Source organism: Bidens hawaiensis, unplaced genomic scaffold (assembly GCF_021521415.1).
Source record: "Bidens hawaiensis isolate Kalapana, Puna unplaced genomic scaffold, B.hawaiensis_p1.1 tig00014849_1, whole genome shotgun sequence".
NCBI lineage: Eukaryota > Viridiplantae > Streptophyta > Magnoliopsida > Asterales > Asteraceae > Bidens > Bidens hawaiensis.
This window is the reverse complement of record NW_027492314.1, coordinates 329,073-351,970: the sequence shown is the minus strand read 5'-3', so window position 1 is coordinate 351,970 and position 22,898 is coordinate 329,073. Positions and strand designations below refer to the sequence as shown.

General features: G+C 38.2%; 3 protein-coding genes and 1 pseudogene across 3 annotated transcripts; 2 read left to right on the top strand and 2 right to left on the bottom strand.

Moving 5' to 3' along the window:
* Window positions 1-3,396: 3,396 nt before the first annotated feature.
* LOC143547878 (peroxisomal membrane protein 11A pseudogene) lies at window positions 3,397-4,186 on the top strand (annotated as a pseudogene).
* Window positions 4,187-5,623: 1,437 nt separating this feature from the next.
* LOC143547876 (lysophospholipid acyltransferase LPEAT1-like) lies at window positions 5,624-8,199 on the top strand. The gene is made up of 9 exons (XM_077039185.1): window positions 5,624-6,154; window positions 6,495-6,614; window positions 6,704-6,741; window positions 6,821-6,885; window positions 7,034-7,102; window positions 7,182-7,315; window positions 7,388-7,528; window positions 7,838-7,901; window positions 8,014-8,199. Exons 1-9 carry the CDS (start codon window positions 5,624-5,626, stop codon window positions 8,031-8,033), a joined length of 1,182 nt encoding a protein of 393 aa, XP_076895300.1. The 3' UTR covers window positions 8,034-8,199.
* Window positions 8,200-11,493: 3,294 nt separating this feature from the next.
* Window positions 11,494-13,241, bottom strand: LOC143547877 (deSI-like protein At4g17486). Its single transcript, XM_077039186.1, has 4 exons — window positions 13,224-13,241; window positions 12,304-12,524; window positions 11,859-12,146; window positions 11,494-11,765 (listed from the first exon to the last, which is right to left on the bottom strand). The coding sequence occupies exons 2-4, from the start codon at window positions 12,521-12,523 to the stop codon at window positions 11,530-11,532; spliced, it is 744 nt and encodes a 247-aa protein (XP_076895301.1). The 5' UTR covers window position 12,524; window positions 13,224-13,241; the 3' UTR covers window positions 11,494-11,529.
* Window positions 13,242-16,401: 3,160 nt separating this feature from the next.
* LOC143547875 (J domain-containing protein required for chloroplast accumulation response 1-like) lies at window positions 16,402-22,737 on the bottom strand. Its single transcript, XM_077039184.1, has 9 exons — window positions 22,352-22,737; window positions 18,125-18,690; window positions 17,610-18,034; window positions 17,420-17,525; window positions 17,276-17,337; window positions 17,145-17,204; window positions 16,996-17,073; window positions 16,748-16,924; window positions 16,402-16,677 (listed from the first exon to the last, which is right to left on the bottom strand). The coding sequence occupies exons 1-9, from the start codon at window positions 22,735-22,737 to the stop codon at window positions 16,636-16,638; spliced, it is 1,902 nt and encodes a 633-aa protein (XP_076895299.1). The 3' UTR covers window positions 16,402-16,635.
* Between the last annotated feature and the right edge of the window lie 161 nt (window positions 22,738-22,898).

Sequence of the window (22,898 nt, the reverse complement as noted above, 5' to 3'; positions counted from 1 at the left end):
CTTGATTTGATTTGGACAGGACATGCAGGTCTGGGGTTGGTGAGAATAGGGTGGCTGACAGTTGACTTTTCATGTTACAGTGTGCTTTTTCAGGTACTTTTGTCAGTGTATAGTAAAAAGTGGAAAATCTCTGAAACACGCTACTGTTTCCTTTTGGGCGGGAGTAATCTCCTTATGACTGGAGAATAGACTAAGTGTTCTGCGCGTATAACTTTGTGCGCATAGCTTTCTGCGTGTAGGACATTTCTTTGCTGCGGGTAGGTGCGTAACCTTCTCGCAGTTAGGGACATTTGAGTTTCATTTGTAGATTCTCCAGGTGGTCTTGGTATTTCAACATAGTGATCAGTCATGTTGAAGTCAATTCCATCTTGGAGCTTCAGACAAACTAGCTCTCAACGTTCCCGCCATGCGGGTAGGTTAGTTCCCCTCCCGCACGCGCATAATTGGTTTTGGGATGCACCCGCCTTAGCCCCATGCGTGACGGTCAACCCATTTAGGCAACATAAAGTTTCATGAAAAACATAAGGCCAAAACGTTCACGCATGGCGCATATAACAAATGCTCACGCTGGTTCTTAACATGGTGCGCTCGCGCAGGTTGCACATAACTGCACGCGCTGACTAACATGGCGCGCTCGCGCAGGGCGCACATAACAAATGCACGCGCTTAATTTTTACAATCACCTAATTATTAGGTTGATTACTTAGCTTATGGGTTTGGGAATTTACCGGTTGTCACAGCATGCATATTTTAGTTTATTTTAGCAATTTTCCCAGTGCTTTGGATAAGTTAACCGTTCGACGCGCGGTTGTCAATAGGTTCGGTTTCTTCTTATGATTTGTGCGGTTAGGACCGGCACTTTCATTTAGTGGAATGACCAAAGTTTACCTATGACTGACCTGCGTGAAGGTTTGCCGTTTTTTGGGTTTATGCGGGTTTTGCCGCCTTCCCCACGCAACGACTTTCCTCGTAATTATGCGGTGAAGACCGGCATATCCGTGTGGAAAGTTTATAAGTATAAATGTAAAATCATCAGCGTCAATGTTCTAAGGAGAATCATTTCCATTAGAAGTGGCTCTGGGCATTTTCTTTACAAATTTGGAATTGATCTACATGTAACATTTGCGTAATTGAGCTCCATTCCATGTTCTTGGGACGGGAGTGCCATCGAGCCTTTCGAGCCGGTATGCGCCCTTTCCCAGCACTTGTTTGATAACGTACGGACCTTCCCAGACAGGGGTCAGCTTTCCTGGGCGATCTTGGTTCGAAGCCTCGTTGTTACGCAATATGTAGTCTCCTACATTGAAGTTGCAGAGTTTTACCCGCGTGTTGTAGTACTTTTGCATTTGTCGTTTGTAGTTCTCCTCACGCATTGCGGCTAAGTCTCTGCGTTCCTCGGTTAGCATAAGGTCTAACCGTCTTTCCGCATTATTGTCCTCTGGTTGAATCATGACCCTTGGTGAGGGTAAACCAATTTCGACCGGGACCATGGCTTCAGTGCCATAAGTGAGGCTGAACGGGGTTTCTCCCGTACTTGCCTTTTTCATCGTTCTGTGTGCCCAAAGTACGTGTGGAACTTCGTCCACCCAGCCGGATCTGTGTTCCAATAGTCTTCTCTTTATGCCGTCGACGATGCTCCTATTTGCTCTTTCTACCTCACCATTACCCTGCGGGTGCGCCACCGAGGTAAATGTGTGGGTGATTTGAAGTTCTTTAAGCCACTGTTGTAGCTTCTTGTCAGCAAAGTTGGTGCCGTTATCGCTCACCAAATTCTGTGGAAGCCCGAAACGACAAATGATAAATTCCCAAATGAATTTTTTGATATGTTTTGCGGTCGTTTGGGCTAAGGGTTTTGCCTCTATCCACTTGGTGAAGTAGTCGATGGCGACCACTAGAAACTGGACGTTCCCTGCTGCTGTGGGAAATGAGCCTGTCACGTCGATGGCCCATTTCTGAAATGGCCATGCAGAGGTGACTGGAACAAGTTCATTCTTCGGGCGATGCGTGTTGGGTGCGTAGAGCTGACAAGACCTGCACTTTCTGATGTACGCCAGCGCATCCGTATGCATCCCCGGCCAAAAGTATCCCGCGTTGTTTAGCTTAGCTACAACTGCGCGTGGACCTGCATGTATCCCACAGATGCCTTCGTGTACTTCCCTTAGGAGGTAGTTGGCATCTTGGTCGTCAACGCATCTGAGGAGGGGGCCAAGAAAGTTACGTCTGTAAAGGATGTCATCGATGAGTTGATAGTTCAGTGCTTTACAGCGTAGTTTTCTTGCCTTTGTTTTTGACTCTGGTAGTATGCCCGCCGCAAGGTAATTTATTATTGGTGTCATCCACGTTTCTGTGCCGGTTTGGATGACACAGACTTCCTTGTGTGGGACTGATGGTGCTCCAAGGAGTTCAATGCGGATGTCCTTTCCCAAGTGAGTGAAAGCTAATGACGCAAGCTTGCTTAACGCATCCGCAGATTTGTTTTCGCTACGCTTGACGTGTATGACTTTACAATCGTTAAAATCGCGCATGAGGGTTTTTGCTTGAGCGAGGTACAGGGCCATTGTGTCGTTTACGGCCGTGTACGTCCCGTTTATCTGATTGGCAACTAACATGGAATCCACATGGGCTTCCAAGTTCTTTACTCCCATTTTACGCGCAATCCTCAACCCGGCCAAGAATGCTTCGTATTCAGCTTCGTTATTCGTACTTGGGAAGTCTAGTCGAATAGCGTAAGTGTATTCTTGGCCTGCTGGGTTGGTAAGTTTTAACTCTGCGCCTGAGCCCTCGCTGCTGGCCGCTCCATCAGTGTAAAGTCGCCAGACTTCATCGATGTCTAGTGCTGGAGAGGGTTGAGCCTCGTCCTGGCACTCTTTCTCCCTCGATGCGGGGACTTCAGCAATAAAGTCGGCCAAGACCTGGCCTTTTATAGCTGGCCTTGGCTTGTATTTTATCGCGTATTCTCCCAATTCTATGAATGACCGAAAATTATACCAAAAGTTCCTCTTGACCAAAAGAATTACAAACCACGTACGACTTTTTTTAACAATAAAATTTCATCTATATCTTTTTTCTTTTAGTTTATTTGTAAGAATTCAAACCCATAACACCAAACCAATTAGTTATTAGTAAACAAACCAATCACACATCATCACCCGCATAATTAACTAATAACAAATCAAACCAGTCACACATCATCACCCGCGTAATTAACTAATAACAAATCAAGAAAAATAACATAATCTATACGCCATGCAGCCCGGCCTTATATATCAAGTCAATCTTTTTAAACTTAAAAAATTGGTTAATTAGTTAACCACCCGTCTCATCATTTACCCATAAAACTAAAACCACCACCAAGTCATCAACTACCAAACTACAACCAAATCCGGCACGCAAGTCAATAAACAACAACACCAACCACCATAACCTCCGTCGCATCTCCGCCGCCATGTCATCCAAAGACAACCGTGACTTCCTGATCCACCTGGAATCCTACCTCGCCAAACGCGACGGCGTCGACAAGCTCCTTAAAATCTCCCGTTACGCCGCCAAAATCATCCTCTCCTCCGACGCCGTTCCCGCCACCCACCCGTTCCACCACCGCCTCAAAACCTTCGACTCCAACGTGGGTCTCAGCCGTAAAGCCTTCCGCCTTGGCAAATTCATCCAAGACGTCAATTCACTCCGCTCAGCAACATCAAAAGCAAAACTTGATTCCAAACAACATATTAATATTATACTCGCCCTGGCCGCATACGGGGGCGAGGGCTTGTATTACTTCATCTAGCAGTACGTGTGGCTGTCCAAATCAGGGCTGATAGACTCCAAACGGATACGTGTTTTACAAAAAGTTGGTGTGTGGGCCGAGTTGGTTGGGTATGTTGGGAGTATTGGTTTGAAGGTTATCGAATTGAAGGCGATTGCGAAGGAAGAGGCGTGTTTGCTATCGACGATTGAGATTACGGTTGCGAGAGGCGATTCGGTGCGAGTTGAAGAGGGGAAGTTGAAGAAGTTGAGGGAGAAGAAGTTGATGAAGAGGCTGTCGTTGGTGCAAGATGCGGCTGATGGATTGATGGCTGTGGCGGATGTTCGGGATGGGAAGGGCCCGCTTTCGGGGCCTTTGTTGTTGGCGTGTGCCGGGATGGTGTCCGCGGTTATTAGTACTCATAAGAATTGGTTGTCTTGCTGATGAGTTGTGAAATTTGTTAAACAAGAGGAGTTGTGAAATTTGTTGAGTATACATGAATTTTAATTATAATAATTATAATTGGTTCTGTATAAGTTGCTAAAATGAACTTGAGAATATGGATGAATCTTGATGTTTTGGAGCACTAATTCAAAAATTGAACTTGATTTGCCATGTCATCTTTTGACCACGGGATGTCCATATTAAAGTTTTTGTTTCCAAACCAATGGATTGATTGCAACGTAAGAATTCACGCGCTAATCAAGAAATAATAATACTAGAAAATTGGTGACTTGTTTAATAGAAGAGACACAAGGCAAAAGCAAAACTGGAGGTATAAATGAGTCAACTTGAGCTCGATAAAGCTTGACGAGTCTATATGATTTTTTCATACAAGGCTTGAGGTTAGGTTTGATGACTAAATGAGTTATATTTGAGGCCGAAACTTGACTCGGGCTTGATGAGGCTCGATACATTTCAAGCCTTTTATTAATATGATCTTGAGTGGCTAGTGAGCGACTCGGCTCGCTTGCAGTCCTAGACGAAACTAAACAAAAAGCCAGGTATCTCATGTCTCAAAATCATAACATATTACCATAGTACTGCAAATCCAAAACATCGTGAGTTACTGAATTTATCACCATTTAAGACTTTCTTCAATTTTAATTAATCTTATACTGATGCATAATCATAAATGTTTGCTACTATGGAAACATGACACTTTTTTGCTTGCTAACATTAAAAGTTATATCAATTTCATATCAAATGACCAGTTCATTTTTTTCTTAAATAACAAACTATAAAATTCTACACCTCACTCCGCTCCTATGGTGTGTTTTGCCCATCAATGAGGGGAGGAGAGAAGGGGGGGGGGGGGGGGTAGACCGAAGAGGAAGAGAAATGCTTATAAGATATCTTTGTTTCTGCTCTGTCTCCATACAACTACCAACGATATCACGATGACCCAAAAATGACTTCAATTAGAATTACGTTTTCTGTAAAGCGTTCTTGATCTCCGATGTGAGGCACCTTTTCCATTGCCACTTCAATTTATGCTCGCTTTTGTACTCCTTGATTCTCTCAATATCACTTGTTAATATTTTAAATGAAGTATAAAAGTAAAACTGTTAAACAGGAATATAAAAGTGTTTATTATCATATATGGGTGCAACTAGAAACTAAAGTTCGTTAAAACAATAATTCAAAAACAGAAATTTAAGTATTTCATGGGAGCAAACTGAAAATATTCCCGCAACACCACGACACCAATCGCCTTCACATACACTACCCGGATCCATCAATCATCCGATCATCATCATCATCATCATCATTATTATTATTATCAGTTACGAAACACAACATCCTCCTCTCCACTCCTGTCTCACACATTTGATTTCATTTCATCCATCAACATACACATGAAACATCCTCATCAATAACATGGATTCCGACCGCAACAAAGACATGTCCTCCCATCCTCTATCCCCACGTTCCGAATCCAATTACCACCACCAGCCCACCGATCCCAACATCCCCAGCTCCTCCACCACCGTCACTTCCAACGACAAATCACACGCGGCCTCCACGTCCCACTCCGACATCCAAGAGCTCGAAATCAGATACCCCGCATTCGTCCGACGTGATTCCTACGGCACCATGGGACGAGGCCCCTTACCCTGGACCCAGAAGATATTACTATTCATTGCACTCATCACTCTCTTCCCACTACGTTTATTGTTTTCTGCATTGGTTGTGCTTCTCTATTACTTGATTTGTAAGGCGTGCACCCTCTTTTTGGCACCAAATCAACAACACGAGCAGGAGGATTACGCGCATATTGGTGGCTGGAGACGCAACGTTATTTTTTGGTTCGGTAGGGTTCTTGCGAGGTTGTTGCTGTTTGTTTTCGGCTTTTATTGGATTACGGAGACGTATAGGAACCCCGATATTGATAGCAAATTCAATAATGAGGTAGCTTTTGTTATTTGATACTAATGTTATGTTATATTATCACCCGACGATCTATGAATGTAATTTTTTTAAACAACTTAGTTAAGTATAACTTTTATAGTTATTTTTTTTTTTACTTTTATTCCGTTAAAAAGTAGTGTTTACATTGATACAGAAGACCACCGGAAACAAACTGCGCTACTAGACCTTTTTGCATAGCAAAACTAAGTCGCTTAAAAATAACATTAATAGATTGTGGGGTCATAGCATTGATAGTTAAATCAGATGAAATTTTTTTTAAGAAAAAGTATTATTTATAAAATCAACTTTCTATTGTTAATTGATTTATGTTAATGGTAAGGTGGATGCGAGTGGGAAGTCTGAGGAAGTTGAAAGACCTGGAGCGATTATATCGAATCATGTTTCGCATTTGGATATATTATACCATATGTCTTCTTCTTTCCCAAGCTTTGTTGCTAAGGTTTGTATTATAAAAAAACGTTGATGTTTATGTTTATGTTTGTGTGTTTGGTTTATGACTGACATGATGTGTTGTCTGTTATGGTGAAGAGATCAGTGGGAAAACTTCCTCTTATTGGTCTTATAAGGTTGGTTTAATCTACAAAGCAGTTTATGTTATAAATTATTACTTAGGCTATTGCATTGAATTTGCTTTGTGTTTTCAAGCAAGTGCCTCGGGTGTATATATGTTCAGCGGGAGTCAAAATCAGCGGATTTCAAGGGCGTTTCAGGTATTTTTCATGTATCATCAGCAGTATGTACACTCATATATATCTTGTTAGTGTATATTGACTACATAGATCTTTCTTGAGAACTTATAAAATGCATATTTATTGAATATCATGTAGTAGCATCTTGAATATGTTGGGTTGGTTGCAGGCGTTGTGAATGATAGAATTAATAATTCTCGGCAAGATAAGTCGGCACCCATGGTGATGCTTTTTCCAGGTTATAATCTTTATTTCGCTTTGTCCCTTGGGAAATATTTATCGTCTATTTAATTTGTGTTTTTAACATGCTGATACAGAAGGGACAACTACAAATGGGGATTATATTCTTCCGTTTAAAACCGGTGCGTTTTTGTCAAAAGCTCCAGTTCTTCCTGTTATTTTGAGATATCCGTATCAGAGATTCAGCCCAGCATGGGATACCATTTCTGGAGTGAGTATAATTGAATTTGTATGATAGGGTTTAATATGTATGCGCTTCGTTTAATTTTTACTGGACTTGCAGAGACGTCATGTGATTTTGTTGCTGTGTCAATTTGTAAATTATATAACTGTAGTGAGGTTACCACTTTATTACCCTTCACAAGAAGAAAAGGAAGATCCTAAACTGTATGCAGAAAATGTTCGCAGATTGATGGCTCGTGAGGTATATAATATTCATTCAAGCTTTTATAGAAAATCTGAAATAGCAAAGTTTTTGTTTGATAATTATGTGTCCATTTTGGCTATTATTATGTGTCCAGCTTGATTATTATTATGGTTAAAATTTGAGATGGCTTTTATAATTATGGTTGAAGTTTAAAATGTAAACCGAACCATGGTTTGACGATTGAGCAAACCAAATTGGCCAAATCAACAAAAGCCGGGTTACTTTGGGTATAGTTATTAGCATAATAGTTATTATATATCTAACTGTTTTGAAAAAAGTTGATGTGTTATTTGTTAATGTGTGCAGGGAGACCTAAAAATGTCTGATATTGGGTTGCCAGAAAAACGAATATATCATGCAGCCGTCCATGGTACACCAACATTATGAAACGTATCAGAATAGTTTTGTTAATTTGTGACATAAAATGGTATCAAGAATATCATCATAATGAACCCAGAGTCTTATCTTTTGTGTTTATGCAGGTTTGTTTACTGAAAGATAAACTCAGAAACGTCGTGTTACATGTATACGCATTCATTATTCTTTTGGCCCGAAAGAAAGAGAGTAAAAGGGAAAATAATATGATTTTTTTTATTCTTTGTTGTGTGGAAGCGGTGGGGAAGTGGTGCATTGTTGAACATGATGATCCCATGATTTCCGCTTCTTAAACCGGAGTTAGTTTTTCTGACACGAACAATATTGTCAGTAGATGACTTGCTAGGATTAGTTTGCATTAATTTAGATTTTTTCTGTTAGGATTTTGTTCTGTAGAGTTTAAGAACAATGGCATTTTGTAGCATGTTTCTGTTAATGCTTTTGTCTTCTTTTTTGGTGTTTTACAAATTACAAGTTTGCATTTTCCCTATTTTTATTTATTTTCATATTTGTCAAAACTATCACATATCATACATGAAATTTTGATTCATATATAAATAATCGTATATTTTAAACTCCAAACAGGCATTTGAGTAAAAGTGCTTTCGTAATATACAACATATGTTATGCGTTAATTAGCATAATATATTCTCAGTTTGACACTTTCGGTCCAAACTTCACATCACTGCAGCCGTTTAATTAGCTTGAGGGGGCATATTATGTTATGCATTCCAAATTTATGTTATGCATTCATGGTGTATCTCTTGAGTTGCTAGTACTAGTTTGATCTTCTTTTATGATTTGCCTCTTTGGTTTGTATTGCAATGTAAGGAAAACATAAATAGTAGTAATAAACTTCTCTTCCACCATTTTAGTTTTAGTATATCAGTTTGGCCGAATCTTAAACCCGAACACGACATGCAAATTTATACTTGTCCAAGACATTAACCCTAACTGACCAAAGTGAATACTATACCCTTGTTTTTTTAAAACGATTGCTGCTCGGATTCCGCCTGGGAAAAGATAATCTTTCAACAATGGAATTTCCAGCAAATATCCCTGGCTTACATCAGTTCAGTCACCCACAGATAGATTTGTTTAGCAAAATTACATCCAACCATCAAATGGTCAGATGATTCTAGTCGTAACCCGCAACCGAATGTTTCTTTTAGCCAATGCAATTTTTGATGGGGTTGTGTCTAAACCTGCCCTCCATGCAAAGAAGTTTCCAATTAATCTAGTCAAACAAAAGGTTGCCTTGAACAAACAATTCCTTTGAAGGTGTAATGTAACCGAAGAGTGGCTTAAGACAAGGCAGCCCCTAATCCACATCCGCCAAAGAACCGGGAAGTTCATTTGGGCGATAACCGAGTCCAGGAACTCCCAATTTATTGTATCGAAAGCCTTCTCGAAATTGGCTTTGAAAAACATGGTTTTGTGCTTTTATGTTCCAAGGTCACAGCTCAACTTAAAATGCAGATTCATCTCTAGATTAGAAAGCAAAATTACTACTCTAAATAATAATAATAATAATAATAATGAATTAATGATGAAGTAGTTTTGAAATGAATAATAATTGAGGCTCAGATCTGCAGCAGGAGGCGGCAACCACCCTTAGAAACCTCTCTTCCACCCGCTGCCTCATTTCTTTGTTACTTCTTCTGTAACCCTAACAAAATTATCATGCCTTTATATAAACGCTAAATACAACGACTGTACCCACACAATCTAGCGTCGATGCACGTGTAACGCTACATTGAACGCGTTTCGACCCAAAACATGTTCTAAGTCAACACAGTTCTAACACAAAATCCCTTTTGACTTGACCGCTTTTGACCCGAGCCCGTCCCGACTGACCTGAACCAAACTAATCTTTTTTGTATCAATTTGTTCCGACCTTGACCCTTTTAGACCCGTGATCCGAACCCGCCTGACCCGATCCATTTGTCGGTCCTTACTGCCTTACTGGTAATCACATAACACGCTAAATTATAGCAATATCATACTCAAATTAAAGATAATAAAATGCTTGTGTTTATTGTGTAATTTTTTTTAAAAAAAAATTATGAAAGTGTGAAAAAGTTACAGTCATTTAAATATCGTGGGGGTAGTTTATTTAAAATAAGAGGTAAATATTATAATTATTTTATAAATTAACAATGTGATTAAAGTTAAAGTAGCACGCTTGTAACTATTTTTAAATGAATTAAAATGAACCGTACACGATGATTGTGGATAAATAACAAATTGCCCATGGAATTTAAAATTTTTATGCATCACTTATTGTACCTAAATCAACAAGTTTGGTACTTCTTAAAAATTAAAAAGTCCCTAACTTATGCTTTATACAGTATATAGATATACAAATATAGATAAATTAACACAAATAATAGACTTGTTTGAGTTTGTGAGTTGTGAGCCTATTCACGAAACAATCTTTCTGACTCTATGTATTACAGTATGTAGAGCCAGCCAGTGCATTCTGTCCTGAACTCATCAGGCGAGCGGCAATATGTGCTCATTGTGCAAGCACAACTACGAATGTACGTGTCATTTATTGCCATTAATTTGATGAAATTTAGGATTAGCCAACAAACCCAAGCGTTCAAGCACAAATAAGAAAAAAAATCATCAAATAGCTGGTATGTGGATACTATGTAGGCTTGAGCTTGAGCTTGTTTAAGCTCGACTCATGTTGAACTTTTAACTAGCTGATCTCGAATGGCTAGCAACTCGACTTATTCACACCCTAGTTGTAATTGGCTTTAAACATGTTAAATAGGTTGGTAGACTGTAATAAATGCGTTAAATGGTGGGCCAACCTCTTTAATCAAACATGTTTCAGCCCAACCCCGAACACAACCCCTCTTACTTAATAGGTGGACATGTCAATACAAGCATTACTCGTTTGATTAAACTAGCCATGTCAACTAGATCATGACATGTAAATTAAATCATTTATCACCCCTAACAAACGGTCATATGCCGACCAATTTTTCACATGCACCAACTGACATGCCATAGATGCCGACATGTCAATAGGTGGTGAGATGTGCTAGGCGACAATACGCAACATGTGAAGGTAGTATGTTGTATATACGACAGTACGATGGGTATGTGATAAGCCGTAGCAAGCGAAACGCGAGAGACAGTGATAACTTTTTTCCATTGTAATTTTAGCTTTGTAAGCTTTTTTTCCTTTTCTTTTCTTTTCCTCTCTCTAATGAGGTTGTGTATCATATTGGTTTTAAGCTTATTATTACATTCTTTGCTGTTAAAAAAATTACAATTTTCATACCTTACGCTTATACCAACTCTATTGGAATGTTGTCACACATTAACTTCTTTCCACTAACACAAGTTTGATTTTATATATAAGTTCTTTCATTTTTATAATACTCAATTTACCTTTACAATACCTTTTAAAAAAGTAAGAAAGATTTTGAACATTAAAAGTTATTCCTTCCTTGTTTTTGTTGTCTTCCCTTTTGTAATTAGAATATGTATATAACGGTAAACTTCAAAGATTTTGAAGATATTCTTAGAACTTCAATAGTGTACAATGCACTTTCCATGCATAAAAACAAGGTTTAAGCAACCGAAATCTTCCATTATTATACAATTTACCCGTCTACCACAACGGTTCTGGATCGCCTCAACTCCCACGGCCTTAAGCATCCCTTTAGTGGCGATTGTAGAAGCAACGAAGAAACCGATAACTGTCTCTGCCTCGAAGACAAGAAACTAAAACTATTACTTCTAAGCTTTTGCTTCTCGTGTTCATACGGTATCAAACTAGGATCATGTTGCACAGCTGTAATTCTAAGTGCTTCCGGTAAAACACAGCTAAAGATCGAACCTACGCATACATATATAAAATCATATAAAACAACATTTCTAGTATTAAAAGTTAAAACCGTCAATGATCAATATGCAAGAAATGTTATGTTACCGAGTCTAGCAAGTCGGTTAACCCATCCAGGGATCCGCTTCCCAGTTAAATAGTAACAAATGTCGTTGCAGAAATGGTTGCAGTTTTTGACAATGAGGTGGTACGTGTCGCCGTAGTAGTTAGCAGCATGATGCTCCATGAACTCCCGGACCTGGACCGGGTCAAGACACGTGGTCCCGATTAATATCGACCTTCTAAATTTGAACCCCGGGCATTGGCGGGGTTCGACCTCAAAGACACCGCTACTCTGGTAGTCATGTGCTCCAAATGCATATTCTACACCATGAACTGTCATTTAAAAGTATAGCTGTTTAGTTAATTAAATTGTTAAAATAATATGCTAAATTAAAACAGAAAAGAGTAAAATGCATAATCGGCCCAATAAGCATGACCGTTCATGATTTCATGGGACGAAAATAGCAGTTTACTCAATAAAAAATTTTACCTTCTACACCAGAATGAAAGATGCCAACACCGGCCCAATAAGCATAACCGTTCATGGGTGTTAAGTCATAGACGTTGAGATAAACGGGTGACTTTCCCGGGCCGTATCCAGATTTAACTTTGGGGAATAAACAAAAACAAGCGGTTGATTTTCCTTTAAAATGAAACGGACCCTTCTTCGTTACGAATTTCATTTTGCTCCAATGTGAAGCATAACTCATCCTATAAATGTACAAAATATATTAATCATATCATCATAGATATAAAACATTAGTTTGGTACATTTAAAACAACAAATAAACCAGATGAATATATATTTTCATGTCATGGTGCCGACTATGATCACATAATTCATATGTGCCTGTCTACACATGTCTCAAATAAAAGCTATCTTAATTATTAGCATGTAGAATATTCAAACATATCCAGCTAGGCAAGTTAATAATATATTATAGTGTTTCCAGTGTGCAACAACTCACATATAAATTATAATATCAAATTTTCCATAATATTCTGGATATCAATATAAAACAAAATTAAATAAGACAAAACAAATTCCGAATTTATGTTTAGCAAATTACAAAGGGATAAAAACAAATCAAAATATTATTATTCTACCAGAAAAGAAAACTTGTTAAATATATCTATCACACAGTGCTTGTGAATGTCAATAGGAGCGACCACGCAATAATAAGCTCAGCATAAAGTAACCTGCAGTCATCAAGCAAAAAATATATTAATCTTCTTATGGTTTAAAAATAGATGGAGTAACTTCTCTTTCTGTAAGTTGTTTCTTTTGCCTTTGGAAAAGAAAAAAGTTGACATATTAGAAGGTAAATGAGTTGAGATCTACAAAATACGGTTGAAAAGAAGACGAAGGCAGATGAAACTAGTAACAGAAATTGAGTAGAAGTTACTTACAGAAGAGCAAATTAGAAATTGCAGGTTATTCCAGCTGCAAATTAACAGAAAGCAAGTAGGCAGGGAAAGTTTGAGTTTGAGGTATGAGCTAGCTTAGAGACAAGTGGGCGTGTGATTGTATTGTATGTGTGTGGGAGAGACAGAGACCAGAGGTAAAGGACAGTGACAGCCTAACCTCTAATCAGCCATGGAAAACGGACGCCTGGTCCACTCTTTTCTTTTCTCCTTATTATTATTATTATTATTATTATTATTATTTTCATATTTCTTTTTTTGGTTTTAAATATCGATAACAGGAATGTATCTAAAATCTCTCTTCCACATAAATTATTATTATTAAACTATCTTTTCATATATCTTATATCTAATTGGGTGAATATCAACTTCTATTTTATTTACATGTGATTTTTCACTAATTCTTTTTTTAAGTCTTAGAAAAATTATAAGTCGTTTTGTTATGCTCTATCCACGTAATAAATACAACTTCCTTGAAAATGTTTCGTTTCAAATATCACCAACGTGTTCTGAACGCATTGACTATGGATGAGATGAGAGCTCAACAATTAGACGTGTTTGGCTAGGAGAAATCCGTTATGGGTTATATCCTAATAAATTTTCAAATTATAGATCTTTTTAAGAATAAGATAGACAACAATGGTTAATATGAGGGTGGAGAATACGTATTACGACAAACTATGTTATAGTTTTATTAAAAATAATTAAATTTAATGTTTTTTAAGAGTGGAAAATATATACTACGACAAACTATGTATGTGTTCTCTTCTTTACTAGCTACGTGGAAACGACCATTTGTAAAAATGTGTTTTAATATCGTAAGGATATGTACATCAGGCTCAAGTTGGCTTGACACCCTAGAACCTGCACATGGAGAGAGTTGGGCAACGGTTTGCCCTTCTTTACTGGAATACAGTTAAAAATATTTTAGACGAGATTAATTATTAGGTATTTAAGAGATGAAAGAAAATTGAAACAAACTTAAGTATTTGTATCATAAAATTATATTGAGTCGTATATATAAATCTTTGGCGCACAAAAATTTCTCAAATGAAAAATCTATGTTACTAAACTTGACCATTGACTTCAATTCATTATGGTCCAACTTATGTTTTCTTTAATATTAATTTCTGTAACAAAGTTTCTGATGATAGGATTTAGAAGACCTCTTTGCCATGGTTCCGCCCCTGATTGGAGGATCCATGTTTTGAAACATTTGAAATTGGATTAATAGAGTAACATACAAGGCTTAGGAATGCTTTAAAAGTTGAAGTGGAAGTGTGTGTGTGAAGTAAGAGTTAAATATTTGCGACAGGATATTTGTCCTTTTTTACTTTTGGCCCTTGTTCATGATCACTTTCTTCAAAAAATAAAAGTTAAAAAATATTTAATTAAGTATACAAAAAATTTAATTAAGTTAAGTTCTTGCGATGAGATTTGGCTGGATTCAACATGATTCTTACACATGAGTTTTGACTAGAATAAAGTTTTTCTTATGGTTATACTTTGTATTGGGTTTGTAAAAATATAGGTTAAATTAAACAAATTTACAAGTGAGAACAAATTAAGAAAACTAGTTTAAAATTATATAAATATGTTTACATAAATAAAGCAAAGATTTTTTTTTCTTTAACAAAACTCACTATAGTCACACCACGAATGGGAAAACATTATTTTCATCCATATGGGTTTTTGTTTTCTTAATATACTTCAGAAAAAAAAAAAAAAGGTTATACGGGTGATCTTGTTCTTAGTATTTGTGTTTGGATGAGTCTTATAAACCGCCCATCATAGAAATCAGATCCGTCTATATTTAATAAAAATTTGTTCATAGCACGGTAACATCTCACTGTAGTCACGTCTTTTTTTTTTTTAAGAACGTTTGAAATTACCATCAATACTCGAGTGAGTCTTCCGGTGACGGGATGTGAACCGTCCATACTGATTTTGGCGCCCCATGCGTGAGTCATCCATGAACACTATCAAGAAGGAAGCACACCACTATGAAAAGAACCCCCTTAAATCAGGTTTCAAATCTAAGATCATAAAATCCTAAGACTTAACCATCACCTCCCATGCTATTAGACCAAGAGGTCCATTGCCGTTATAGTCATATCTTAATGTACCCACTTATGGAAAAATATTCCACCAATGGGTGGTCCTAGTGGAGAGTTTTTAGCTCTTGTCGACGTTATTAGCCATAGGAGAGGGACATCCATTGGGTGTTTTTAGGACCTCATCTATATTGGACGGGTTATCCATTTTTAGCATTTATTAGGTAATTCATTGGTTATGTTAACCAGTTTAACCTGTTTAGTTAAGTAGGCCAACCCTCTAACTCATATAACATATTGTTTCACAACCCATCAACGGATTAACACATTTATAGCTTGACTGCTAGTCTGCTACCCACCAACCCGTTTGACACGTTTTTATATAATGAGTTAAGCGGGTTGTGTTCGTGTTACATGATTTTAAATGTTCTTGACATGTATAAAATATACGGGTCATGTTCAGGTTGAACAATTGAAGACTTGAACATGCCAATCCGTAAAGCATCAACCTAACATGATTTACTCCCTAGTTTCATATGCTCAAACACTTAAGTTAAAACACTACGTCAATGTCACGTAGGCAATAAAATTTTAACCAGCACACCCCCTTTAACACCACGGTGTGGGTTTAAAGCACCGTTGCCACGTCAAAGCCCCACAAGTTCCTTTTTAAAGCCCCATAGCACGTTACCAAAATCCCCCTTGCCACCCAGGCGCGGTGTGCGCGGCGTTAAGACGGGCCACATCAGCTTTTGCCGCCCCTTTGAAGCCCTGCAACGGTCGGTATAATAATGAAAACAATAATAACTAAAATCATGTCAGCAATTAACAGATTCAAAAGGTTATAATTACTGAAGTATAATACAAAATCAAATCGAAGTACAATCATCAATTCTGATAAAAGTAATGTAATTATTGAAGTGGACGAATAATATTATTATTTGACTATTGCCAAATAAACGAACATGGATACTCAAATGATCACATGTAATGTACAAATAACTGACTATTGTTTCAGATGCTACAACAAGACATTCCTGCAATCATGGCCATAAACTTCATTTATATTTTGCAAAAAAAATATATGATAAATGAAGAATTGCATTCATTTCATACACATGAACTAATATTATTACAAAATATACAACTTACAATGCATATATCTCAAAATGTATCTAGAAGAAAAATAAAACAAAAAGTGTGGTATATAATATAACTAGTTTTGTATTCAAAACATAGAAAAGCTAAGTCCTTTATGCAGAGTGATGCTTACAATTCAAACATTGTCTGTCTTGTGTGGTGGTGGGGGCAATCATGATAATTGATAACATGTCACAGAATGGTCAAAGAAGTGTACCAAGAGTATTATAATGATCCCACGCCTCCTGTACCACATCACATATAATCAAAAAAATTATTTTTTTAGTATAATATAGTCATAATATTTTAATGTACCTGAAGTATATCGAAGACCTTCTCGGCAATGTATTTTTTATGCGAATCAGCGCCTTTTTGTTGCAACTTATCAGGGTGCAAGCATAGCATTGCTCGGTTATAAGCTTTTTTCACTGCATTTGCCTCTATTATATCAACGAGTGCAACCGGTTTCCATCCACTCTCGGCCCAAAGCACCTGTGTCAACGCATATATAAAGTTTTGAACTCGAAACATGACATTAAACATAATTATGCGGTTGGACTTACAAGTTGTAAAGTAGAGAGTAATGAGCGAATGTTTCCTTTTCTTCCATTTGACCATGTGTGGATCTTTGAATCCAAAGCCTAGTTTATGTAATATGCGTAAATAAAACAATTAACTAATAATAATAAGTGATCATAACAAATGTACTTACCATAATGGCCTCGGATTCTTCTTGAGTTTTTGAATCATCCACAGTAGCCAATTCTTGCACCTGTGTCAAGTCCTCATTTAATAAGACGTGTGATCCGAATAAGAATTACCAAAAGACAAGAAATTGAATACCTGGAAGTTATCTATTTCGTCTATATTTTCAACACTAGCCTTGGAACCGTTAGGAACTGATTCTGAGATACAAAACCACATGTCATAAGCCAATATTAAGCTAAAAACAGCTTACTAGTTATTATTTTCGGGTAATTAACTAACCAGAAGATGGTGTGGTATCCTGCTGAAAGTTTATATCCTCAAGTTTTCTAATGGTACGATGCGGTGCAGATTTCTGCTTGGTGGACTTCACGGTTTCTTCCTTCGCCTTAGAAACAAAAAATATTGTAAAACTTTATAACTAGTTTGTGTAATAATAAATAATGTGAAGTTAAAATAGATATGCATTTACCATGAATGAAGAATCTGGCATCTTATTTACATTTTCTGCAGGCATTTTACCATGCAACGGGGTTGTGTTTGAAGCATCGGGTGCCATTTTCACATTTTCTGAAGGCAATTCACTTGCCAAGTTCGTTGGTTTTGAAGCATCTGTCTTGATTTTTGGATTAGTATCAAGATTTGAAATGATACTATCGACTTCTTCTTGTGTTTTGCTTTTACCACCAGTTTTCCATCTAGAGCTCACATTAGTTTTGGCCTTTGGAGGACTATCTTGATTAGAAATCTTGAAAAAATCTTTGACCATACCTTTGACTCGGTTTTTAGGTGACCCGACACTAGGCTTATTTGTCTTTTTCGCCACAGGTTTTTTCTTACCACTAGTTGTCTCCATTTTTTCTTTAGTTTCAGCCTCTTTGCCAGCCTCTTCATAACCTGAACCACAAGAAAATAAAAATTCACTTTACAGATGTTATAACTTTCACAATAATCTGATTTAATATCTACTTTGAAACCACAAATTACCTTTTCTTTCAAGCTCATCATGTAATAATGAACTTGGAGCTATGACCTCATCCTGCATATTGTTTTCCGGTTTGACTGCTAAAGTTTCTTTTTCAATAACGTCCATTAAACTAACTCCGGAAACAGGCTTCGTATCTTCTTTCTTTGCAGGCAAATCTTCATTAGGAAATCCAGATTCTTGCATATTATCCATTGACACCGCGCTAACTTTACTACTTCCTTTCAAAGTATGATGTTTGCCCCCACGAAGAGACATGAGTAATGGTACTCCCACATTGGGCCATTTGTGTATAGAAAAGTGAAACTCAGTGCTTGGAGATCTTGTTCCAGTAGTTTTAGCCTTTGACTTGTAGCCAACTTCAGTTTCTGTTGATTGTGTCGAGTGTAGTGACTCCTTAGCACTAGATGATTCACGCGATAACAATGTTTTACCAGCAGATTGGCCTGAATTACTCCTGGATATTTGTGCTGCTGGATTTGAAAATCTGGACAGATGAACGTTTTGTGTATGCACATTTGAACCAAACACAGGAATGCCTGCATCTTCTGTCATCTTTGGAGGCAGGCTGAGAGCATTTAAACAATAGTATAAACATACATCATATCTAGGGCTGTAAACGAACTGAACAAGGCCCTGTTCATGTTCGTCTGTTAAGCTTTTATCAAACAAGTGAACGGTTCACGAACAGCTAACCGAACGAAACTTCGTGTTTGGGTTCGTTCATTAAGGAAATGAACTTGTTCATGAACTGTTCACAAACACAAACGAACGGACACAAACAATGTTATTTTTGATTTGGCTAACCGAGAATGGTCGGTATCAACCGTATGGTCCGGCTATGAACTATGAAGTGTGTGGTATACATTTTTATTGTACAGTTAATAATTTTACTTAAATCTATATGACAAATTAGAAAAGTCATTAAAAAGTATTGAAAACTTTTAATGAGCAAACATTAGCGAACATAAATGAACACATTGAACGCAACCGAACGACAGCTGTTCGTGCTCATTAATAATCGAATGGAGAACATAAACGAACTTCCTACCGAACCGTTACGAACAGCTCGCCAAAGGTTTGGTTAGTTTACAGCCCTAAATATAATATATGCAGAAACCCCAAAACTTCAGGCATAGGCAAAATTGCAAAAATAGCAGCCTGATCATTGAAGGACAAAATTGCAAAAATAGCAGCCTGATCATAAGCAAATCCTAATTTCATCTAACGCGTATACATAACAAGCTTTAAAACTAGCAATTTAAAGAATACATTGATAAATTTCTGCGTGGTGGATTATTTAGTGCGCTCGGAATGAAGCGGTATTTGTCAGCATAAATAGAATATTTCATTTTCGACTCTACTCTTAATTACTTGTTTTCGTGGATTACAAATAGAGATAGTAAAAGTTTCGTTAGTTGGACTGATACGAACCCGTTTTCTCTACGGGTGGGTATTAGAGCCAGATCCAAAGAAGTAGAAGGGTCCAAGGGAAATAAATGGGTGAGGATGCTAAAGGGTCTAAGTAACCCCATCATTTATTGATCATCCATGTTTATGTATTAAAAATATTTGGGTTCATTAACCTTTTATTTGGAGAATTGCCATCTCGAATCGGCTAACCGGAGACTAACCCATCTCGAATCGGGTCAACTATACTTTAATTTCTTGTTTGTTTTAATTTCGGAGTTCTATCATTTGGTTCCTTGCCGGGAAACACGATGGTGCATGCCCGGAATAACCAGAAGGAGGGTAACGATGGCAGCAGTAATACATCCAATCAAATCGCCGCTCAGTTGGCAGCCATCGCTACCAAGCTCGACGCCATAGTCTCCCAAATGAGGGGTTATGTTGCAGAAATCAAATCCGTGATGTTTGGAGCACCCCTCCCGTGCAACAATCAAGATCTAGTCAACGAAGAAATCCTAGACAACAGCCCTAGCGTTGACGAAGATCGATTTGAGCAAGCTTTAGATCTTCAATCGAAGACCGAAGATCTGTCTAAGCATGTTTCAGATGTTCAATCGAAAATTGAAGATCAGTCTTTCGGTGTTAAATTGAAGGTCGAAAATTTTGATAAACGAAACCAGTCAAAAGGAGTTTGAACAAGAAGTAACACTAAGTAGCCTTGATATACGTGTTGGGGTCACTGAGGAAATTCAGAAGCATTCTGATGTTGATTCTTTGTATGTTAAAAAATTTCATGTCTATGAAGAACAACCTAGACTTGAAGAAGGACAGAACCAAAAGGCTAGTGTTCTGTGCAACCTAATGCCAGCAACCATGAGTGGAATTAAGTCACAAGCAATGGTTCTTTGTGCTTCAACTAGTAATCACACCACACCTATGCCTCTTCCGACAACTAAATATGGGGATATCAATCAGCAACCGCGTTCCATCCAAGGTTATTTCTGGGTCCTTCAATCAGTTCCAGATCGTTACTGGGTCCAAGAAGCTGGTCAAGTTACAATTGAATGGCTAATCGCTTGGTAAAACAAATATCGGATTCTCTACTTGAGGACAAGTCGATTGTACGGGCGGGATGTATTGATACATACCCAGATCAATATGGGTGGGCCAAAAGGCTAAATCAAATGGGTCAATGCAGTTAATGAGGAATAAAGGTAGTCGGGAGATGAAGAGCTAAAGTTTAAAAATAAATGCAGCATTTATTAGGCAATTAAGTTTATATATATGTGCTTGTTCTGGTTTATAGGATATTCACGTTTTATATATTAAAAATATTAGGGTTCTTAACCTTGTATTTGGAGAATTGCCATCTCGAATCGGCTAACCGGAGACTAGCCCATCTCGAATCAGGTCAACTATCCTTGTTCTTGTTTATTTTAACCTATCAAATTTCGAGGTTCTATCATTTGGTTCCATTGCCGGGAAACGAAGCAAAGATGGCTCATACCCGGAACAGTCAAATCAAAATGGGAGGTTCAAAAGATGATCTGATTGCTGTTCAATTAGCTGAAATTGCAGCAAGATTAGATGCTAGTTTTGGAACCTTGAAGGACGATGTTGAAGCAATCAAGGCTCGGATGTATGGAACACCCTGCAGGTGCCACAAACATGAAGCCATTCCCATAAAGTCAGAAGTGCCGACTACCTGTAACCATGAGTGCCTTCACAAGGGGGACCATATCAGATCCAATTTGGATATGGAGGTTGATGGGATCAGTCTGACGGTTGATGAGGTGATGGGAGATGACTATAACTGTAAAGAAGTAGATGATGATGAAAAGGACACGGTGGCGGAGGATAGTATGGTGGTGATAATGAAAGCAAGCCAAAACATCAACCCCTCTAAAGATCAACATGAAACCATGGATGATGTCGTTTCCAAGAAACTTCACAATTTGCAATCACTCAACGTGATTCAGCTCCAAGAGACCATCGAGCATCGCTTGGCGGGGTTTAATCGAAAAAGGTTGGAGATTGGTATTTTGAGCAGCGGGACGAGCATACTTGAAGGTGAAATCGGTGAAGAGAAGTTTATGTTGCCTTGGGTTTCTGAGGAGAGACGTGCAATCATGGGGCAGTTTAAAGATCAAATTCAAACTGGTGTGTATTTCGAAGGCTCACTTTCTGGCAAGCTTCCGTGAGAAAAGAGGTGTTTAAATGGTCCTGACCGTACTACGGGATTGGTGGTTGCTGCTCATCAGTGGGTTTCAGCAGCTGGTTACCCGGTTTTGGAGCTGCTTATCGCTTGGGCAAACTACAAGCAACTAACTGGTCAACTTCCTTCTTGACTTGAGGACAAGTCGTTTTGCCCGGCGGGATGTATTGATACGAACCCGTTTTCTCTACGGGTGGGTGTTAGAGCCAGATCCAAAGAATTAGAAGGGTCCAAGGGAAATAAATGAGTGAGATGCTGAAGGGTCTAAGTAACCCCATCATTATTAATATAGTTAGGTCTATTTATATGCTGGTATTTTAGTTTATTGATCATCCATGTTTATGTATTAGAAATATTTGGGTTCATTAACCTTTTATTTGGAGAATTTCCATCTCGAATCGACTAACCAGAGACTAACCCATCTCGAATCGGGACAACTATCCTTTAATTTCTTGTTTGTTTTAATTTCGGAGTTCTATCACGGGCCTAGTGGATAAAAATCATTTTCTTATTATGAACAGAATTGATAGCTTCTGCTAGTTTCGTGCACTCTTTTTCTTTCATAGCTTCTGCTAGTTTCGTTATGAACAGAATTGATCAGAACCTGAAATCAGACGGAACCGAACTCGAAAACGTGTCGGTTTTCGCAGGACTTAACGTCGTCGGAGAGCGCCACCTCGGCGAGCGAACCGACTCATCACTCCGCCTAAAAATATCATCATAAAAATCATCACTCGTCCGCGTTCTCGGCGAACCATACGACTCACCAAACACCGGCCGTTCGCCCAATCCAGACTGAGAGCTGGACGAGTCGGACCTACCACCGCCGAAACTGTACCTCGTCCGCGTTGGAGGTCCGCCGAAGACGTCATCAAAATCAACATCATTGTCAGAGTTCCTGACAGAAGAAGAACTGGCTAGGTTCTCTAATGATCTCTGAGAGAGGCTGTATCGGAGTGATAGATTCGCCGTCCGGCTAAGTTTCTCCATTAGTTTAGTTTACTGAAGTTGTTCTCAATTGGTTGAAATGAATTGTATGAGCGGATGATGAAATTCGGGTGGTGGAATGAGACAAAGAACAAACGAATGTGGGGTATACGGTTTAGTTAAGTTACAATGGAAGCCACAAGATGGCTTCGGACTGGACCGGG